The sequence below is a fragment of the Aplysia californica genome, unplaced genomic scaffold (genome assembly GCF_000002075.1).
Source record: "Aplysia californica isolate F4 #8 unplaced genomic scaffold, AplCal3.0 scaffold00487, whole genome shotgun sequence".
In the NCBI taxonomy this organism is placed as follows: domain Eukaryota; kingdom Metazoa; phylum Mollusca; class Gastropoda; order Aplysiida; family Aplysiidae; genus Aplysia; species Aplysia californica.
The window spans coordinates 492442-511265 of record NW_004797757.1 but is presented as its reverse complement, the minus strand read 5'-3'; the positions used below and the strand labels follow the sequence as shown (position 1 = coordinate 511265).

Below are 18824 nucleotides of genomic sequence, written 5' to 3'. Positions count from 1 at the left end.
CCCCCCCCCTCCATTTGAAAGCGTCTTTTGTTTTATTCAGTAGAATTTATGGTTTCTCTTAAATGTTGGTTTGTGTAGATTTACTGGTAAACAGATATTGGAACTCCCGTGTCAGTGTGAGGTGCCGTTAAAACCTCTGGATTCTCTCTAATGGGAAGGCTGCCTTTTTGCTAACGGGAGTCGGATTGTTTTCTGGAACGTACGAAAAAAAAGAAAGAAACCAATCAAAAGAAAAAACGAACAAATCAAAATCACCCCAACAAACATCTGCAGTTCTTTTCTGGCGCAGTTTCATGGTGCTGTTCATATTGTGAGGGGGATTTAATGACCTTCAGTGATGGACGGAACTGTGAGGAGCTTGGTAATCCTTAAAACAACATCGTTACATGTGTGCGTGTTCACGAGATGTGCCACCGTTGCAGCTTGAGAGTGATAATTCAATAGACTGCAGCAGGGTGGCGATGCCATGAGTGAGGGGCCTCCCCCACCCGGCTGGCCCCGCCTGGAGGAGGACGGGGTTGACGATGCTGATCTGTATGGCCAGTCCCTTTCGCTGGCGGACACCGGGGGCGGAGCCTAAACCGTCTGCTCGCCGCAAAGAGGCGGGGCTAAGGCCAATCGATGGCCTCCAAGGGGTGGGGTTAAGGCGGACTGCTGGTCAAAAAGGGGTGGAGTTAACACGGACAGACAGTGACAAGGTGGCGGAGCGTAGGCCAGCTGCTGTCCTAAATGGAGCAGTCGTTAATTCAGATAATGAGGTCAGTGGCGCGGTGGGTGAAGAAGTCAAAGATGGTGTTGGTCGCCCGCTGAGAGCACGGCCAGGACAATCCGTCCCAGTCGTGAAAGGTGTGAAGCGCAGGCCTACCCTGGGTCGTCACGACAGGGCGGAGGCTCGGGTGGCGGCTGCTTTCCAAAACGGATTGGAGTTAAATTCGACTGATGACACGAAACGATCTGGCAATGAGCAGCACAAGAGTGCGTCGGATGCTGGTGGTGGTGGTGGTAAGGGTGCTGCTGAAAGTGTCCGTGCCCGTGGCCAGGGGCTGCCGCGGCTTGTTGTGCGGGCCTGCCGCATGGGCCCAGAGACGGCGTTTGGTCTGGTCAGTGTGAACAGCCGTGCAGAAAGCCCTCCTCCTCCTCCCCTTCCTCCAGCTCCACCCCCTCCTCTGGAACCACGGTCAGAGACCCCACCACCCCCTGTACCGCCGTTACCATTTCCCATAGTAAGTATCTCGCGAAACGGGTGGGAGACATGCTAGGGAGTCATTTTGTGGGGACGAATGTACCCGTTCGTTACTTTGTTTTCTTCTCTCTTAATTTTCTAAAATACAATGGAACGTGTTCTAATCACCACCTGTCCTGACGACTGTACGAGTGGCCACTTCTTACTTCCTCCTTGTAATTTTTTCCTACATTATTAAGTTACTTTTCAAATCAGTTACCTGCCTTGGGAACCCACTTTTTTCCCCTTAACAATGTGTTACCATCCGGGACAATGTTGACTATAATTTTTGTTCTGTTTCAGGAGGGGGGATCTTTTCTTGCCCAGTTTGTGTCTGGTTTTGTGTGTAGATAGGTGCACTGAATTCGAGGGACAAGAGCCTTCTCTTCTGTGTGCTCGGCTTTATTGAACATTTCGTGACCACACATTTGCATACACATGTGCGTGTGCATCATGTACTTCTGTGTTTACCCACATGTGTGCACGTACATTTTGTTCTTTTCTCTCTTTCTTTTAAAGTATCTTCAAAGTTGGATGATTTAATTTGTTTTCTTTAAAGTTAATCCTTAGCTCCCCCTCCCCTCTTCTGTTCTCTCTCTCTCTCTCTCTCTCTCTCTCTCTCTCTCTCTCTCTCTCTCTCTCCTCTCTCCCCCCGCCCCTCTCTTTCAAGAGAATGAGATACATGCTTGAGCTATAGCAACGTTTTCAAGGATTTTTTTTTGTGTGTTCCACAGCCTAATGGGAATGGTTACGCTGACGGACATGGTTTGGTTACCATACGGATGAAGCCTGATGAGAAAGGACGCTTTGGTTTCAATGTCAAAGTGAGTATATTTGTGTGTATCTTTCCTCTGTATGTGGGGGCGTTTGTGGGTTTGGAACTCTTTGGTATAGTCTTCTCCTTTTAACTTTTTTTTTTTTTTACCGTTTCTTTATTTTTAATGAAATGTGTCCTGGGCAAAATGTCGCCCAAATAGTATAGGTGTGTCATATTGTTATATATTTGACTACTCATCAACTCACCCCACTTTCATGAGTGTTCTGACTGGTAGCCATGATGGTACATAAGGTTTTTTTTTCTCATTCAGGTGTCAGGTCTGTCTGTGCTCAGATGCTCTCAAAAACCCAGTGCTTCCAGTCTTCTGCAATTTTGCGGATTTCCGCAAATTAGCAGAAATCCGCAAATGGAAAAATTTCCGTGAAAATTTGTTTTAAAAAATAATTTTTTAAAAACTGTTTTCGAAAATACGAAGTAAATTTTTTTCGTAAATATACCAGAATCTAGATATCTAATAGTCTCAGAATTCGACACTCTGTGCTAGGCCCACAGAGTCTACAATAGTCAACCCATACCGGAAGTGCTCTTTTATTTGAAAATGTAGACAGTGTCTTTCACTTTCACTTTGTAAAGCTGAAGAAGCAGAGCACCAGCTCTGTAAGCAAGAGGAAGAAATCACGATTGTTGTTCAATAGATCTTGGGCCTGCCGAGATAAGAAAACTCTGAAGAGAGCTTAATTTTTTTTACCAGACTTGTTTATTTGTAAGTATTGTTGTGGTTTAAGTTGAATATAAGTAAGCTGTCAAGTTATTTAGGTCTAGATTCTAAATCTAGATCTAACTGTTATACTATTATAATAAGGATTCTACCCATTATGGTCAAACCAACACAAGCAGAAAAAAGTTGAACATTGACTGTCAAGTTTTATAGATATAGCTGTTTTACTACTGTTGTGGATGTACAGTATCAGTACAAGGGAGAAAGCATGGCTTTGGATTTATATGGATGAACACAAGCAAAAAATTATGTATGCAAGGTATGTTTTTTTCTCACTTATTTTCTTGTTAAATTTAGGCTTGAATAGCCAGAAATGGCATACTTAGGATGCCCTGAAACCAAAAATTCTCAAACATGAGGGGAGCGTCCCCCTTCAACCCCCTGCCAGGGCCCTGCCCTGGACCCGAAAATCCTCGAAAAATGACATCAGCTGCCGGAAGCTCTGAACCATGTTCTTTTCTGGTCACTGTCTTCTCAAAGTTCTCTAAATCTACATCTGCTTGTTTTGCTTTCAATTTGTCCTGTGAGAGCAATATGTTCAAGGAAGGCCTTTATGTTGATTCAGCGTCCCTAGGAACAGTATTTCTCTTCTTCATTGTTTTTATTAGTGACCTTCCCTTGCAGGCTTCTTTTAGCGCCACATCTTTCGATTTCTTTTGGACCCCCCCCCCCCCCCCCCGCGGGTTGGTGGTATTGACTGAAGTGACTTTAGACCATCCCCAAAGGGGGGACATAAACTTGTTCTTTTGCATAGTAGAATTGTAAATGGGCTGATTTATCATGGTCATAACTGTGCCTGAACTGCAACAGTGAACTGCAACTGTTGCTTTTTCTTTTTTAATCCTTACTATCGTCATTTTTCTTCTTCTTCTTTTGTATGTTTGTCTTACTCTTGTGACCCTCCATTGCCAGGGTGCCTTGATAGGCGTAGTTGAAGCAGACTTTGTGCTGTTGAAGCTAGAGAGGTGAGCAGAGTAAGCCTGATTCTCTGTAAAGATTTCTCTGTTCACATCCACCCCTTGGCGCTCATATGCAGTTGTGAGCGTCGTAAAACATTTTCTAAACGATTTCTTCTTCTTCCAGGAAATTCTCAACAGTCTCCTAAAATAACACATTTTTGTTGCCTTGAGTTTATTTTCTCATTGTGTAATAATTTTTCTGCCTTAACAGTCCTATAGCAACCAACACACCCCACCCCACCCCTCCTTTTTTTCTGTTTTTTATAAACCATACCCTGTATCCCACAGGGTGGGGCGGACCAGGGCATGCCAATCATCGTGTCACGCGTAGCTCCCAACACACCGGCGGACCTGGCCATCCCACGTCTCAACGAGGGAGACCAGGTGCTACTCATCAATGGCCGAGACGTGTCGCAGCACACTCATGAACAGGTGGGTGCTATACTGCCTTGTGGGTTGTTTTTTAACCTCAGCACTGGTGTGTAGACACATATGGTCGCTTTTCAGCACAAGGGGGCTATCCCGAAAAATGCTGTTTTGAGAAAATCGGAAGTAAAGTTTTTAAACCCTTATTCAGTTTCTTTAAAAGTCAAGGAAATTTTTCTCTATAACCAAACAAATATACACACCAGTGAAACCAAATCTCTCCTATGGGTAGGGGCAATGACCACTTTTGGTGTAGGTCGAGATTTCTGGAAACCCCCAAATTCTAGGTTAGCCCGCTTTTCATTAAAAGAGACCATATGGTTGGCAAGCTGTTGAAATGTTCTAAGGCCAGAGAGCTTGATTTTTCAGGGTAGGGGGGGAAGGGGAAACCTTTTTAACAATTGTTCTTGTATTATGTATGTAACTTTGGTTGCTGTTTTCAACATTTAGAATTTCATTTTGACGAAATATTTCTTGAGCACAAGCAGCTGATATGACAGATTAGTAAACTGTAAGAAAAATGTTTTTCAAAGTCTGGGGCCTGGTACATCTAAACAGCTGGCTTACAATATGTGAGGCATCATGGTGAAATCAGACGCTCATCAAAATATTGAAATCAAAGAAATCAGCATTTTTTGGCCGATGGGCAATTTTTTTCTCATTTTCTTTTTTTGGCTCAACACTTTTTATGTCCATTTAAAAACACATTTTTGTGTGGATTTTACTGAGAAACATTGATTAAAGGCACCCAAAAAAAATGTAGACTTTCAGTTTCTAAGGACTCCCGGGTTTTGGAAGTTACAAATCTTTGGTGGCTATTTTCTCGCTAATTTTACCTCTGAAACCAGCCGACTTTGACCTCCTTCAATCACAAATATTTTGCAACATAGATTAATATTTTTTCACCAAAAAAAAGGCAAATGAACAGGCTTTAGCTTGACACTAATAAACCGCAAGATGCCCAAAACTTGATGAGCGCCTGAGTCCACCGCGTCGTAATGCATATCTCTTCTTGTGTTCTCTAAAACTTGGTCAATGCCATATTTTTCTTCTGGCCTTTTGAGGAAGTTATAGGAGATCTACTTACAGCCTGTGCTGTTGCTAATTCTTAAGTACAGGAATGATATTATACTTTGTTTTAATCTCTAGAATGAACATGTTATCTTTTCTGTAAAAACTTGAATGGAAACATTTCAGCAATGATGATATGAAGGGGTTAATCAGTCAGACGTGTCTGCCAGTGTAAAGTAATGTGTGCTGAAGGGAGGAGATGGTGTAATGAAGGTGTGGGTGTCGACATTTGAAAGTAGATTTTGATGAATGAAGACTTTTCACTAGACACTGATTAAAAGTCAACACTATGGTGGAAATGACAAGCTTAACGATTCTTTACGTCAGCATTGTCTTTTTCTCCTTCTGTAGATCGAAATGGTTCAAGAGCTTTTACACATTTTGTGAAAGTAAGTCTGCTGGAAGTAAGGGTGTTTCTTGTGGTTATTGTTAAGAGCTGCCACCAGGAATGAGGTTTGAAGAAGAAAACTGCTCTTCCATGGCTCTTGTTGGTTTTTCAAAGGATTTTGTTGGCACAACTGTATGCTTCAATGAATAATCAATATTTCAAATGTATTAAGACTAAATGAGACTTGGTTATTTTGCTTTTTCTTTTCATATGGGGTGGGGGAGGAGTGAGAGAATGTGATTGTTGTTATTGATCCCCCTATTACCTCAGTTGCCTCTTCACTTTCTTCACTAATCCGTCCATTAACCCAGATGTCACTTGCTTTCCATTGACAGGTTGTGATGTTTATCAAAGCTTCTCGAGAGACCCACTCAGGGGAGCTGGCTCTGGTTGTCAGGCCCAATGGTGAGTGCTTCTACTGCCAGTACATATAAGCTGGGCGTGTTAGAGAACTCTGAGATACAATAAAACTTTCTTTTTTTTTGGGTTGGTGCTGTTATTGTCAGTTCGTTAAATAAATATGTGAGGCAGCGTGGTGAAATCAGGCGCTTGTCAAATTAATGAGTCTTTAAACTGACATTTTTTTTGCTGGTTCGGGAATTTTTATCGGAATTTTTGTTTTTTTCATGCCTGTAAAGAACACATTTCTTAGTGGATTTTACTGAAAAAGGTTGATTAAAATCATAAAAGGCGTAAATTTTCAGGTTCTCAAGCTAAGAATGTAATTCAACTTTGACGGCCATTTTCTCGTTAATTTTGTCTCGGAAACCTGGCAACCCCCACCGCCTTCAATCGCCAAAATCTTGACTTGTATCCAATATAAATGGATATTTTGTTCTTCAAGCGCAAGGCAAATGGACAAGCTTTAAGATGATAGCAATAACTCCTTGTGCCCCAAAATTGACGAGCCCCAAACTTGACGAGCGCCTGATTCCACCGTGTTGTGACATACGTAAATAACTAAATCAGTAAATAAATTAATGCACTTATAAATAGATCAATAGCTAAATGAATAAATAGATAAATAGAAAAATAAATGAGTAAAAAATTTAAAAAGTAATTGCTTAATCCTATCCGTACGCCCTGGGGTAATTTTGTACCCCGGGGTTGTATTCTTCATTTTTTAGAATAGTGCGAAGATCTCTTTGAAACTTTTTTAGTATTTCTCAAAAGATCATTTTGCCAGACTGCTATGCAAAGTGTATGGATCGGATTAACAAGTAAATTTCCTCTTTGGAAAGTGGTGGCACAGAGTTCCCCACGTCGCATGGATACGATAGTAAAACTCAACGTACGGTTAGGGTTAAATAAATGAATAAATAAACAAATACGTTTTATTGATCTCCGTTGGGAAATTTGGGTTGCAATGGCAAACATACGTACATACGTACATATGATGCATACATACACACATACATACACACGCGCACACACACACACACATACATACATACATACATATATACATATAAGAGGCAACGTGGTGAAATCAGGCGCTCATCGAAGTAATGAAATCGAAGAAACCGGCATTTTTCCGATTGGCAATTTTAATAGAATTTAGTTTTTTTTTTTATGTCCATTTGAAAACACAGTTATCTATGGATTTTACAGAAAAACGTTGATTAAAGGCACAAAAATGTAATTTTGCCGTTTCCTAGCATTCTAAAACTTTGGAATGCGCCTAACTTTGGTGGCCATTTTTTTGCTAATTATACCTCCATCTCTTTTAATCACAAATACTTCGACTTCTGTTTATGATAGATGAGTATTTTTTCTTTGAAAGCAAGACAAATGAACAAGCCATAAGGTGATACTGATTACTCCACCTGCCCTCCTGATTCCACCATGGTGGGACTCTTTACATATGTGAACACACAAATATACAATGAAAGAATACTGTTGGAGTATGCGCTGTTGTTGTTATGTAACGTGCCCCTTTAAAATGGATGGTACCCCTGGAAAATTGAGGAAAAGCCAGTTTTACAGTCTCCATGCCAATACACTATATTACACCAATGGAGACTATTTTACAATTATTCCATTGTTGGTTGCCACAGAGCGGTGCCCTGGTTTTCTTTTTTTTTTAGCTAGGGTTATCGAGTCTTGCTGAGACACACCCCAGTGACCACCACTTGTATAATTGTACAGTGTAATGGAAAATTATTATTTTCCTTTGAGGGATTTGTGAGTTTCATATCTTTGTGAACCTCTTCGGCTCGTATATTGCTGTTGTGGTGCATGGTGAATGAAAGATGTGCTTCTCTTTACTCAAACAGGTGGTGTGCTCTTTCTTTCCTATCGAACATCTGTTGTCCTTATCACCCTTCATTCTTTTTTGCTTGTGTCTTTTACTCTCTTATACTTGTAACTCCTATTCTTTAGCACTTATATGACTTAACTGTGTTGCAAGTGCTGAAGAACTCTTACTGTGGGTGGTTTGCGGGTGCTCTGGTTTGGTTTGCTCCTTCTTTCCTTTCAAACATGTCTCGTGCAGTTGCGAGCGCCGTAAAACCTCAACTAAAACTAAAAAACTCTTTACTAAACCAAAAATTCTCCCACAGTATATGTAAGTGAGGAGCAGTGCGATGAGCCCGACTTCACATACATCCCAGAGACCCACCAGATCGCCTCCTCCTCTTCCAGCGCCAACACCCTCGAGTCCTCGCTCATGTTGTTGCAGGAGAGCTTGGAGAGCGGTGCGGCCATAGCACAGTTTGAGGTACAGTGAGAATCTGATGTGTGGGAACGAAAACACTTCTTTATGAATAACACATACACACACATGCACATGCACACACACGCACACTACACACACACACACACACACACACACACACACACACACACACACACACACACACACACACACCCACACACTTATAAATCTTTTCAGACTGTTATTCAGCGTGACAGGAGGAGTGAATAGAATTGATAACATGCAAAGAGATAAAATCTTTTCAATGAAGAAAAGTAATGGCTCTCCTATTGATTCTTTTTCTCCTCACTGTCCAGAAATAGTTTTACTAAGTTGAATAAGAAATGCTGCTGTTGTAGACCAAACTTTGTGATATAAAGTTTCCTTACATCTATTTTGGAGACTGGTGGTGGCAGCTGGCATTCAAACCTACTCATGTCTCCAGCCTTGCTGACTTTTGTAGCTGCTGTCATCTGCTCTTTGAAATTGTAAATGGGTGTTTGTAGTGTGCATATATGATTCTTTTTTCTTTTTTTTTTTTACCTCTTTCTGTCAGCTATTTTTTGTGCTTACAGCTTTGAGGTATTTCCTTTGTCTCTTTGAAAGCAACTAGATTATTTTTTTTAAGAAAGGAAAAAAACTTGCGTGGGATGGGAATATTGAAGGAATGGAATGGGGTCCTTTTCATTAAGTAATATCATCTTGATGCAAGAGAAAGGAAGCAGTTAGTGATGGGTGCTTTGATGTTAATCACAAGAGGACTACCTTACTGGGGCCTTGTGCACATCTTTGGAAGGGGCGGGGGAGATTTATGGATGCTTTTGATTTTTCCTTTCTAAATAAATTGCTACTTCTGACATCTTGCCGATTACCTGGTAACCAGCACAAGACTACCATTGCTGTGTGGTGCATATGCATCTTTTTTAACTTGGATAAATTGTCATAACGCACCTGTTTGTGTCAGTTGCTTGCATGATCAAATGTCTTTTCGTACCACACTTACGCTGAAGGGTATTGTTTGTGAAGACTAACAACAGGAACTTTGAATTGCCTTCTTCTCTCCGCCAGCAATTATATCGGAAGAAACCAGGTCTAACACTGAATGCAGCACGGTTGGACGCCAACATCAATAAAAATAGATATCGAGACATATCACCATGTGAGTTTTGTGTGGAAAGAGTTCACATCTCTGAAGGCCTGTGAATGTACAAGCTCAGAGTGTTTAAATATGCACAAAATTGTGTTGTATTGCTGGATTTCAAGTGGTTAACTCTAGTTGTATTTTGTCTTAAAAGTTGTTTGAAATAGTTTTATATAACACATTTTTTGTAATGTTTATGTGACACATTCATTGAAATGGTTCTGTGACACATTTGTGGAAGTGGTTGAAACACATTCTTCAAGAAGAAAAATCAATTTAAAAATTACGTTTCGGAGTTGCAGGGTCTGTTGTGTTTTTCTAGTTGTAAATTGCTATTGTCTTTATGCTTGTTACACTGTGCATGCACTGCACTTAAAAAGTGTCCACAGTTTCTTCTTTTTTTGTCTAAATAATTATTTCTTTGTACCCAAGTGATCAGATTATGTGAATAGGTCGTCAACAACCTAACTAAAAATGTCATTTTTCTGTAGTGGGTAATAACAGAATCTACTATTGGTTCTTTGTTACGTAAACCAGGTTTTATCTTTGACCTGTCTTTGTGTTTTTTGTTCTAACTGTTGCCCTTCACCCCTCAGATGACCAAACACGAGTAGTGCTGAAGAGTGGAGCCTGCGGAGATTACATCAATGCCAACTATGTAAATGTGAGTTCATCGTTGTGCAGCTGTCAGTCAGTTTACAACTTTTTATTGTAAAAGGCTTTTCTGAGAGTGGTTGGCGGGTGCTCTGGTGTGGTTTGCTTCTTCTTTCCTATCAAACATCTATTGTCCTTATCTCCCCTTCTTTTTTATGTTTGTTACTCTCTTGTAACGCCTCTAATCTTCTGGCGCTCATATGACCTTGTGCAGTTTCGAGCGCCCTAAAACCTCTACTTAAGAAAAAGGCTATTCTGATGATTGTTGTGTGTCACCCCCCTTGACACCACAGTGCGATGGGATCCCTTGATTTTGTTCCCCCAGCACAATATGATTGTTTGCAGGCAGTATTGCATACAGACATATCTCAAAGGCCGCCAAAAATGACTTACGTCTGTACGCAATACAGTGGAACTCAGATTCAACGTAAGGAGATGGAGTCCCCGTTTTTTCTTCTTTAAAATCTATAAAAATAACCTGGATTTAACGAACACTTAAATCAACAAGCTCGGATTCAACGAGGTCACTTCCTGGGGGAATAGCCCACCCGCAGATGTGGCTTCCCTCATTTTTCTCCAACAACGAACTTTATCTATTCCCGGGACCATTGGGCTGGGCGTGGAATGTCGCAGAGATACAAACGCGTTACAGTCTTTCTCTCCCCCCCACGGCCACTGAGAATTATTACAATGTACAATGAATATGATAAGCTAGTCTTGACGTAGATCTACATAATGAATGGTGCGCTGGTCTATGGAATTAAAAGTTGCTGTATGCTAGGCTCTACACAGCAACACAACATTTTGGCAAACTATCGAGATGACACAGGCGTGCATTTGAACGAATCAGTCTTTTTTTTTGCCCAGCTCATAATATGCAAGCATTTTAGGCACCACTTGTTACTTCCCTTGATACACTATTCGCTCAGTCCCTGTAATTATCTACACAGAACATAATGTTTACTATAATGGACACTCGCATTCAACGAGATTGTAGGTCAGGCCCGGCGACTTCGTTGAATCCGAGTTCCACTGTGCTGCTCGCGTGTTATTGTGTCGATGTGGTTCTCTTTACCCAAACAATGCTATATTTGAAAAAACTTGTGAGACATTCCTTAACCCTCACCCCTTGCTTTGATTACGATATTGGACTTTATTATAGACTTCCAAATTCAGACTAAAATTTGTTGCTGTTTTTTGTTGGGTTTTTTTACACTGAACCCTATGTTTCCATATAAACAGACAAGTGCCGAAGATTATTTTTCACTCTCAACTTGGGAAGTTCGACTTTCTTTACATTGCTGATTTTAGACCTTTGTGGACAGTAGTTTTGTTTTCAAGGTCTCCCCTGAAATGGGTAGTTCAGAGCAGGTGATTTTCAGCTTCTCCATATTTAAGACACAATAATAATATTGATGTTAAGAATTTTTCATGGAACACCTTTTGAAATAAATGTAAAGAAACGTTAGTTTTGAATACAGCAACATTGCTGATGGTTGAAGGCCTGATGAACTGTCAGATAGAGTACCCTGTCTTAGAGGGTTGTCTTATTCATGATTAACATCTTCTGTGAATTCTTCCAGATGGAAATCCCCGGATCAGGAATTGTCAACCGCTACATTGCCGCTCAAGGACCTCTGCCCAACACCTGCACAGATTTTTGGCAGGTGAGTTCAGGATTTTTTTTTTTTCAAGTCAGGAGAGAGAGGATTGTATGCATGGTTTCTACTCACGAGCAATACACGGTTATTGACAATGAAAGATTTTGTCAGTTTGTAAGTGTTTGATTGCTAAATCAGCTTTTTGCAGTGTATGCTTCCAGGGAAGCTGAGAATGTTTCTAAGTGTTTTATAGTCTGCTAGGGTAATGATATAGTGTGAAGCGCATAGAGCTTGTTGTCGAGCTGGGATATGCGCTATACAAATGCTATTTATTATTATTTATTATTATTATTATATTGTGTTGAAAGATCAGTGAGCTAAATGAAGCTCATAATAAGACTCCTCTTCTTACCGGATCGAGATTAAGTCCAAATATCTGTCCGGGTCGTTTTATGTCAGAAAAATTCAGAAATTATGCGATTCTGTTTAATTTTAACAAAGAATGATAAAGGAAATTAATCAGAAACTGCAAAAAATGCTCAAATTTTGCTAAATTATGCGGGGAGCATAAAACCCGGGGACAGAAATATAAGAGTCTAGAAACTGAGTCTAGAATACTCGTTTCTTGTCATTTGCCAGACTTGATGATAGTTACAATTTTTTTAAAGTAAATGAATTATAGTGTCAACTGACTGAATTAACTGCCATGGTATTATGTGTGATTCTTTCTGTATTGAATTGTGTCAGATTTAATTAAAATGTCCATTGGCTCCTAAACCACGTATAGAGAAGTACAGTTGAACCTACTTTAATGGCGACCTGTCCAAGGCAATCACCTGTACAAGCAACCACTTCCCTCCTTGCTTTTTTTTTCTGTATTGTAATGACACTGTCGAAGACATCCACCTGTGTAAGACAACCACCTTACTCCTCTGCAATGGATGGCCTTCATAGACATTTTCATAGACTGTAGGTTGTGTTCATAGGTGGCAGTAAAGTTTAGCCCTCTATGTTTTCATAGGTCATGATACCTAAACTTTTTTTCTATTTTATGTAGTCCATTCTCCAACAGAACATGACCAACTTTGTCTAGTGGCGTCAGTAGTGTAGTGGTTTGGCTACCGGACTAACAATCGTGAGATTGTAGATTCAGGGGTTCGAGACTCTGCTCAGTCCGACCTTATGTCATTGGGAAAGGCAGTTTGTACGAATTTCCCATTTGGTGTGTTCCTTTTGGAGATGGGCGTTAAACTCGGAGGTCCTGCCACTTGACTAACCTAGTAGTTAGTGTTGATAGGGATGTTGAACCTAAACCGTTTAACCTTTTTTTAACTTCGTCTTTTCCCGTCCCCAGATGGTGTGGGAGCAGCAGTCATCGCTAGTGGTGATGCTGACCACCAAAGTGGAGCGCGGCCGCGTCAAGTGCCACCAGTACTGGCCGCAGCTCTACGAGACGGAGGACTTTGGCACGTTGCAGATCACGTGTGTGAAGGAGGAGGAGACGCACTCGTTTGCTTTCCGTGAATTCAACCTGACGCACGTGGAGACGAGCGAGGAGCGGCACATCCGTCACATGCAGTACATCGCCTGGCCGGACCACGGCGTGCCCGACGACCCCAGCGACTTCCTGCACTTTGTCATACGAGTGCGGCAGAACCGAGAGGGCATGGTGGAGCCCACCGTTGTACACTGCAGGTGAGGCAAGGGTGCCATATCTCGGCCTCAGTGCTTTCTTGTCGTATCTCCATTTTTTTAAACAGTAAAAATGTGACTTCTTCTTAACAGTCAGTTATGAACTGTTTTTATTGTTATTAAAAATGGAGATATGACAAGAAGGCGCTGAGGTCGTGACATGGCTGGGTTTTTTTTCTAACACTAGCATTTTTTTTCTTTGTCTTTCTTTCTGTGTTTTTTTCCCTCTTTGAATTCTTTTTTTTTTAATACTGATTTTCCTTTCTAAATTTTATTTTTCTCTTTTTTCTTTCTGCCTTTCTTTTCTTTAAAAAAAAAAAGCTAATATTACTGACCCAAGTGGGAATGGGAACCCGGCTGTAGACAGCAAAAGATCTTGTCAGGTTGATAGTGTTTAAGCGCGTGTAATCTGCAGGTTTCACTGTATGCCTCCAGGAAAGCCAAGAAGGTTTCTGAGTGTTCTGACAGAGTGTGTTGAGGTAATTATAGTTGTAAAGTGCATAGAGCATGCTGTAGAGCATGGGTATGCGATATATAAATGCAATGATTGTTATTATTGTTGTTGATTTCACAAGCTGTTGCAATTTATACAGAAAATAGATCCTATTATTGAAATGCCTACTTTTTTGTGGTTATTGACGAAGTTGTTGACAAAATGGTAATTTTTCTCTTCCTTTCCCCATCCCACCCAACAGTGCTGGTATTGGAAGAACAGGAGTGCTCATCACCATGGAAACCGCAATGTGTCTTATAGAATCGAACCAGCCTGTGTACCCGCTGACTATAGTGCGGCAGATGCGGGATCAGAGAGCCATGCTTATCCAAACTTCTGTGAGTTTCCTGTTCTCATTGTCAACTAAGTGGGTGTTTGACGGGTACTCTAGTGTGGTCTGCTGCTTCTTTCCTATCAAACATCTGTCATTCTTATCTCTCCTCCGTGGGTGGTTGGCAGGTGCTATGGCGTGTTTGGCTCATTCTTTCCTATCAAACATCTATCGTCCTTATCTCCCCCTCCTTCTTTTATATGTTTGTTACTCTCTTGTAACACCTCTAATCTTCTGGCGCTCATATGACCTTATGCAGTTGCGAGCGCCGTAAAATCTCTACTAAAACTAAGCTTATCTCTCCTCCTTTTGTGTGTGTGGGTGTTTGTTACTCTTTTGTAACACCTCTAATATTCGGCACTTATACGACCTTATTGTGTTTGTTATTTACTGAAACAAAATTGTCCGCTGCCAAGTGACCAGGCACATCTCTTTCTTGTTCTCTTTTTTTTTTTTTTTTTGTGAGTTCAGTATTTTTTCCTTCTTTACTTTTCTATGTAGCTTGTCCTTTTCAGAGCCTAGCCTTACCTGAAAACTGTTCTTTTCTTTGAATCTCTCTTCTTCATTGATCAGTAAGTTGAGAAAACCCCTTTACACTCACCTGTTGGAATTGGCTGATTTTGACATTTGTAGCCTTTTACAGGTAGGCCTATATAGCTCATGCTACTGGTTCCTACTACTTTTTAAATTTCCTCTCTGATATATCTGTCTGCTTCGTGAGTGGTTGGAGAGCACTACTGGTCCTCCCCCTCCCCGTTCCTGTCTCCCCTCTCTATATATTATGTATTGAGGTAGGTGGTCTGGGTGTGTGGGTGATATAACATGTTGTATTAAAGAAGAGTATATTCTGAAAGATTATTGGTCTCGGGTTAGTTTATTCTTTTTTGTTGTTACTATCTTCATTTTTATAGAGGTCCCTTTTGTTATTGTATAATGTTCAGGAATTTGAGTGATACTTGTTATTTGTGGGTTTTTGGGACACTAATAAGTTGATATACTTGTACCTGAAGATCACAATATTGGTTTGTTTGTGTATTTTGGGAAATGCCAGTTCTTATTCATGATGGGGGTTTTTTTTTGGTGGCATATTGTTTGTTTTCAATTTTATGTTTTGATAGTCATATTTCAATGTTTCTGTATTTCAGAGTCAGTATAAATTTGTGTGTGAGGCAATACTCCGAGTTTATAACGGTAAGTGCATTTCTTTAAGTTGTTAAATATCAAGATGATATTTTTGCTCAGTGAAATTGATCAGCTGAATTAATGCTGCTTTATTTGTTTATTTTTTAAAATTGTCTTCAGTGGTGAATTCAAAGGCATAACAAATAGAAGAAATGGAGATGCCTATCAGAAATTAGAAATCAGAGAACGTGCAAGAATATACAGGAGCATTGTTGGTTTCTTCAGTGCAGTGCTGAGTTTTTGAGCTATCTGTTAAATGTAAGGACACATGCTGTCTAGCAACCATTGTCTTTTGATGTTGGTTGGAGATTTTTGTGAGCCCTAGTTCTCACATCATTTAGCCATAGAACGTTCAGGGTAAAAGATTCACTTTTATTCATAGCAAATTCAGCCTTTTTACCCTGTATTAAATCAGGCCTTGTGTTCAGTTTTGCATTAAAATGCTGGAAGAATGACGTAAGTGTACATTGAGAAAAAAGATTAAAAGTATCGGGTCAAGGGTTTGCTCATTGTCGGAAGACACAGCTGGGTGGGAGAGGTTGCTTGGAATAAATTGAGGGACAACCTGCAAGAATGATAGAGGTAATACTCTTGAAACTAGTATCTACTATGAATGATGAGCACTTTTAAGATGATTTATCAAGAGATTAATAAAAAGTGCAATTTAAATATTTTATAGCTTAACTTTGTTGGCGCTCATATGACCTTATGCTGTTGCGAGCGCTGTAAAACCTCTGCTAAATCTAAATAGCTTAACTTTGAATATTTCTGAGGATAGTTCCTCTCCTTTTTATGGTAAATTGTAAGGATGTGAATGTAAGCAGGTGAATACCATCACTTTTTTTATAACACACATTCGAAACTCAGACGACCACTCATTGTTGAGGAGAAAAAGTCTGGTCGTCTAAGATAGGTGTCCATCTTATGCAGTGTCATTATTATTATAATGTAAAAAAATGTGCAAGAGGAAATAAGATGTGGCTGTTTGTACAGGGCATTGTCTTATACAGGTGGCTGTTAGAACAAGTTTAATTGTATTTGTCAGCTTATGGGGATTTTTACATCTGTACAGTCAAAGAAAAACGGTCAGTTTCTATAGATCACCATAATTTTTAGTCGTTTTTTTCTTTCAATGTCAAGTCCATGCCTAATAATGTTTCTCCCTTGTGTCTGACCAGAGGGCCTCGTGAAACCTCATGAAGACTTTAGAAGATGAGAGGGCCGACACAGTGGCATGGGAGAGCTAGCGTTTATGCACATGCTGATGTGTGAGAGGACAGACAGTGTGCAGATGTGTCCAGGTGTTGTCGTGGTTTCACTTCTGCCTCCATCCACCACTATCGTCGCCGGGGACGGAGACACCCCCCTCCCGTCAGTGGGAGCGTGGTGGTGTTTTGTTGGGCTGGGTCAAGCTGGCCGGACCTCAGAGTGAAATATCCTCCCGCATGGGGAGACTGCAGGCGCCGGTTACCAGCCTGACTTGGGGCGAAGAGGAAGAGATGGACGGGAAACACTTTAAACGAAAAGTAGAGAGGAATCGAGTCTTTTGAGTTTGGATTCGCCTTTTCCCTCCCAGAGGGCGTCAAGCTCATGTTGTTGCATCGACTGTTAATTCGTGGACTTTGTGAAAGATTAAGACAATTCATTAACAAAACAAAACAAGTTTTTGTGGTGTTGGAGGCTGTGGACCCTGTGAGGACTTGCATGCACGTTATTTATTGTTCTCAAGGCCAGTGTGTACGGTGGGAGTTGAGGAAAGTGGTTCGTATAGAGACAAACAAACACTAATGGAAGAGAAACGCTGATGTATATTGTGTACCATGGAGCAGAAGGATGCGGGGATAGGTGTAGTTAGGTCAGCAAAGTTGTGTGTGAGTGAGGACACAAGGCTGTTTTGTGCCACTCGCACTTGCTTTCTGAATGCTGGACATCAACCTGTGACTGTCAGGGCTGTCAGTGAGCCGCTGCTCTGCCTGTATATACTACGTATTTTTTTACCAGGAGATTTATATTACTATCTGTTTTATTATCGTGGCTGTTGTTGTTGTTGCAAGATACATGGTGAATGTGCATTTAAGAGCAATATGTTTATCCGTGCCCCCGCCCATCATCCCCATGAGCTGGATCAATGTCGCGCTTCTGTGAGAGATTTTGTGTTGCTGTGTTTGGATACTGCAACATGCCACATCAGAGCTGACTCCTTAAGTACATCTGTGTATGTTCCTGTGCAACAAGAGAGGGCAACGGGTGTGTGAGTAGTAGGGGTTGTTGCTTTTCACGGACACTGTCTGGGACTTGTTCATCAATGCTGGGACAGGTGGACTGAAAGCGAGCAGCATCCCATTGTGTTTGGGGTCATCTCCTGACTGGATACGCGTGGAGTTGTACAGTAGTGCGTTTTGGTGGTTAGAAGAATGAATGTGGGGGAATTGTTTCTGTGACGGTCAAGTTTACTGATTGTGGTTTCTCGTGGTTTCTCACCTCACTCCCAAGGTGAAACAAACAGGGAGAGACTGGGTGCATCTTGACCAAGAGGGATTGATTTGATTGGTATAGAATGTGCTGGGTACAAGGGCGAATGTCAGTTCTACTTGAGTTTACAGATTTTTTGCCAGGGGATTATTAAACAATACCAACATTTATTGAGCTATGGACTGAAGAAATGAATTGAGTATTCAGACAGCTGCATGTCTATTCAAGATATCTTTCTGTATTGGCAGGTACAGAGTAGAGCTGTAGCAGTTTGATACTGGGTATTCAGTTTGTTAGCTGTGGGTGAACCTAGTAGCACTGCTGTTGGCAAAATGACACAGTCATTGGACATTTCATGATTATGATAATATTCTGTTGTGCAAATGGATTTAGTTTTGCTCACCTGTATGACTTATAAGATTAAAGCTTTAGATGTCGTTTCCAGATACACAAAAAAGGAAATCTGTGGTGAGCACAATTTGTAAGGAATGTGACTGAATGATGTTGATCTACAGAGTATTAATCATTTTCAAATGAAGTGATGTGTCATCACGTTCCTCTTTGCTTTTGCATTATTTCCTGGAAAAAGCATTTTAGCAATAATGGTGGATTTTGTTGTTTAGATCATAACAGGAATAAGTGAATCATTTTGTGTGTTCTCATTCCTCATAATGATTGTGGTCGTAATCTAAACTGATTGTAAAGACTTTGTAGAAAGGCTATGAATTTTGATTGCAGATTTTCAATGAGATCTGTAAATAGATTACACACAACATTTTTGTCCACACTTGCATGGGAGTTCATAGTCTTTTGGGATGCAAATGAATTCCTTGTATTTTGTAGCTTGTTTTAGTTATCATTTGGAAGTTGCCACGAAGGTCAGTTGCAGAATGGAGGATCATAGGGAAAGCTAAGGAGCTGTACTTACACGCTGGCACTCA

The 18824-nt window shown here is 40.7% G+C and overlaps 1 protein-coding gene across 1 annotated transcript in view; it reads left to right on the top strand.

Annotated features, from left to right (window-relative positions):
- LOC101857741 (tyrosine-protein phosphatase non-receptor type 4) overlaps positions 1-18770 on the top strand; it is a gene marked incomplete at its 5' end in the record, with an annotated part of 43194 nt that extends 24424 nt beyond the window's left edge. Inside the window, 11 exon segments of the mRNA XM_013086633.2 lie at positions 1957-2046; positions 4026-4169; positions 5958-6027; positions 8184-8341; positions 9386-9476; positions 10055-10122; positions 11696-11779; positions 13068-13408; positions 14101-14236; positions 15375-15420; positions 16590-18770. Of these exon segments, the coding sequence (XP_012942087.1) occupies positions 1957-2046; positions 4026-4169; positions 5958-6027; positions 8184-8341; positions 9386-9476; positions 10055-10122; positions 11696-11779; positions 13068-13408; positions 14101-14236; positions 15375-15420; positions 16590-16627 (1266 nt within the window).
- Between the last annotated feature and the right edge of the window lie 54 nt (positions 18771-18824).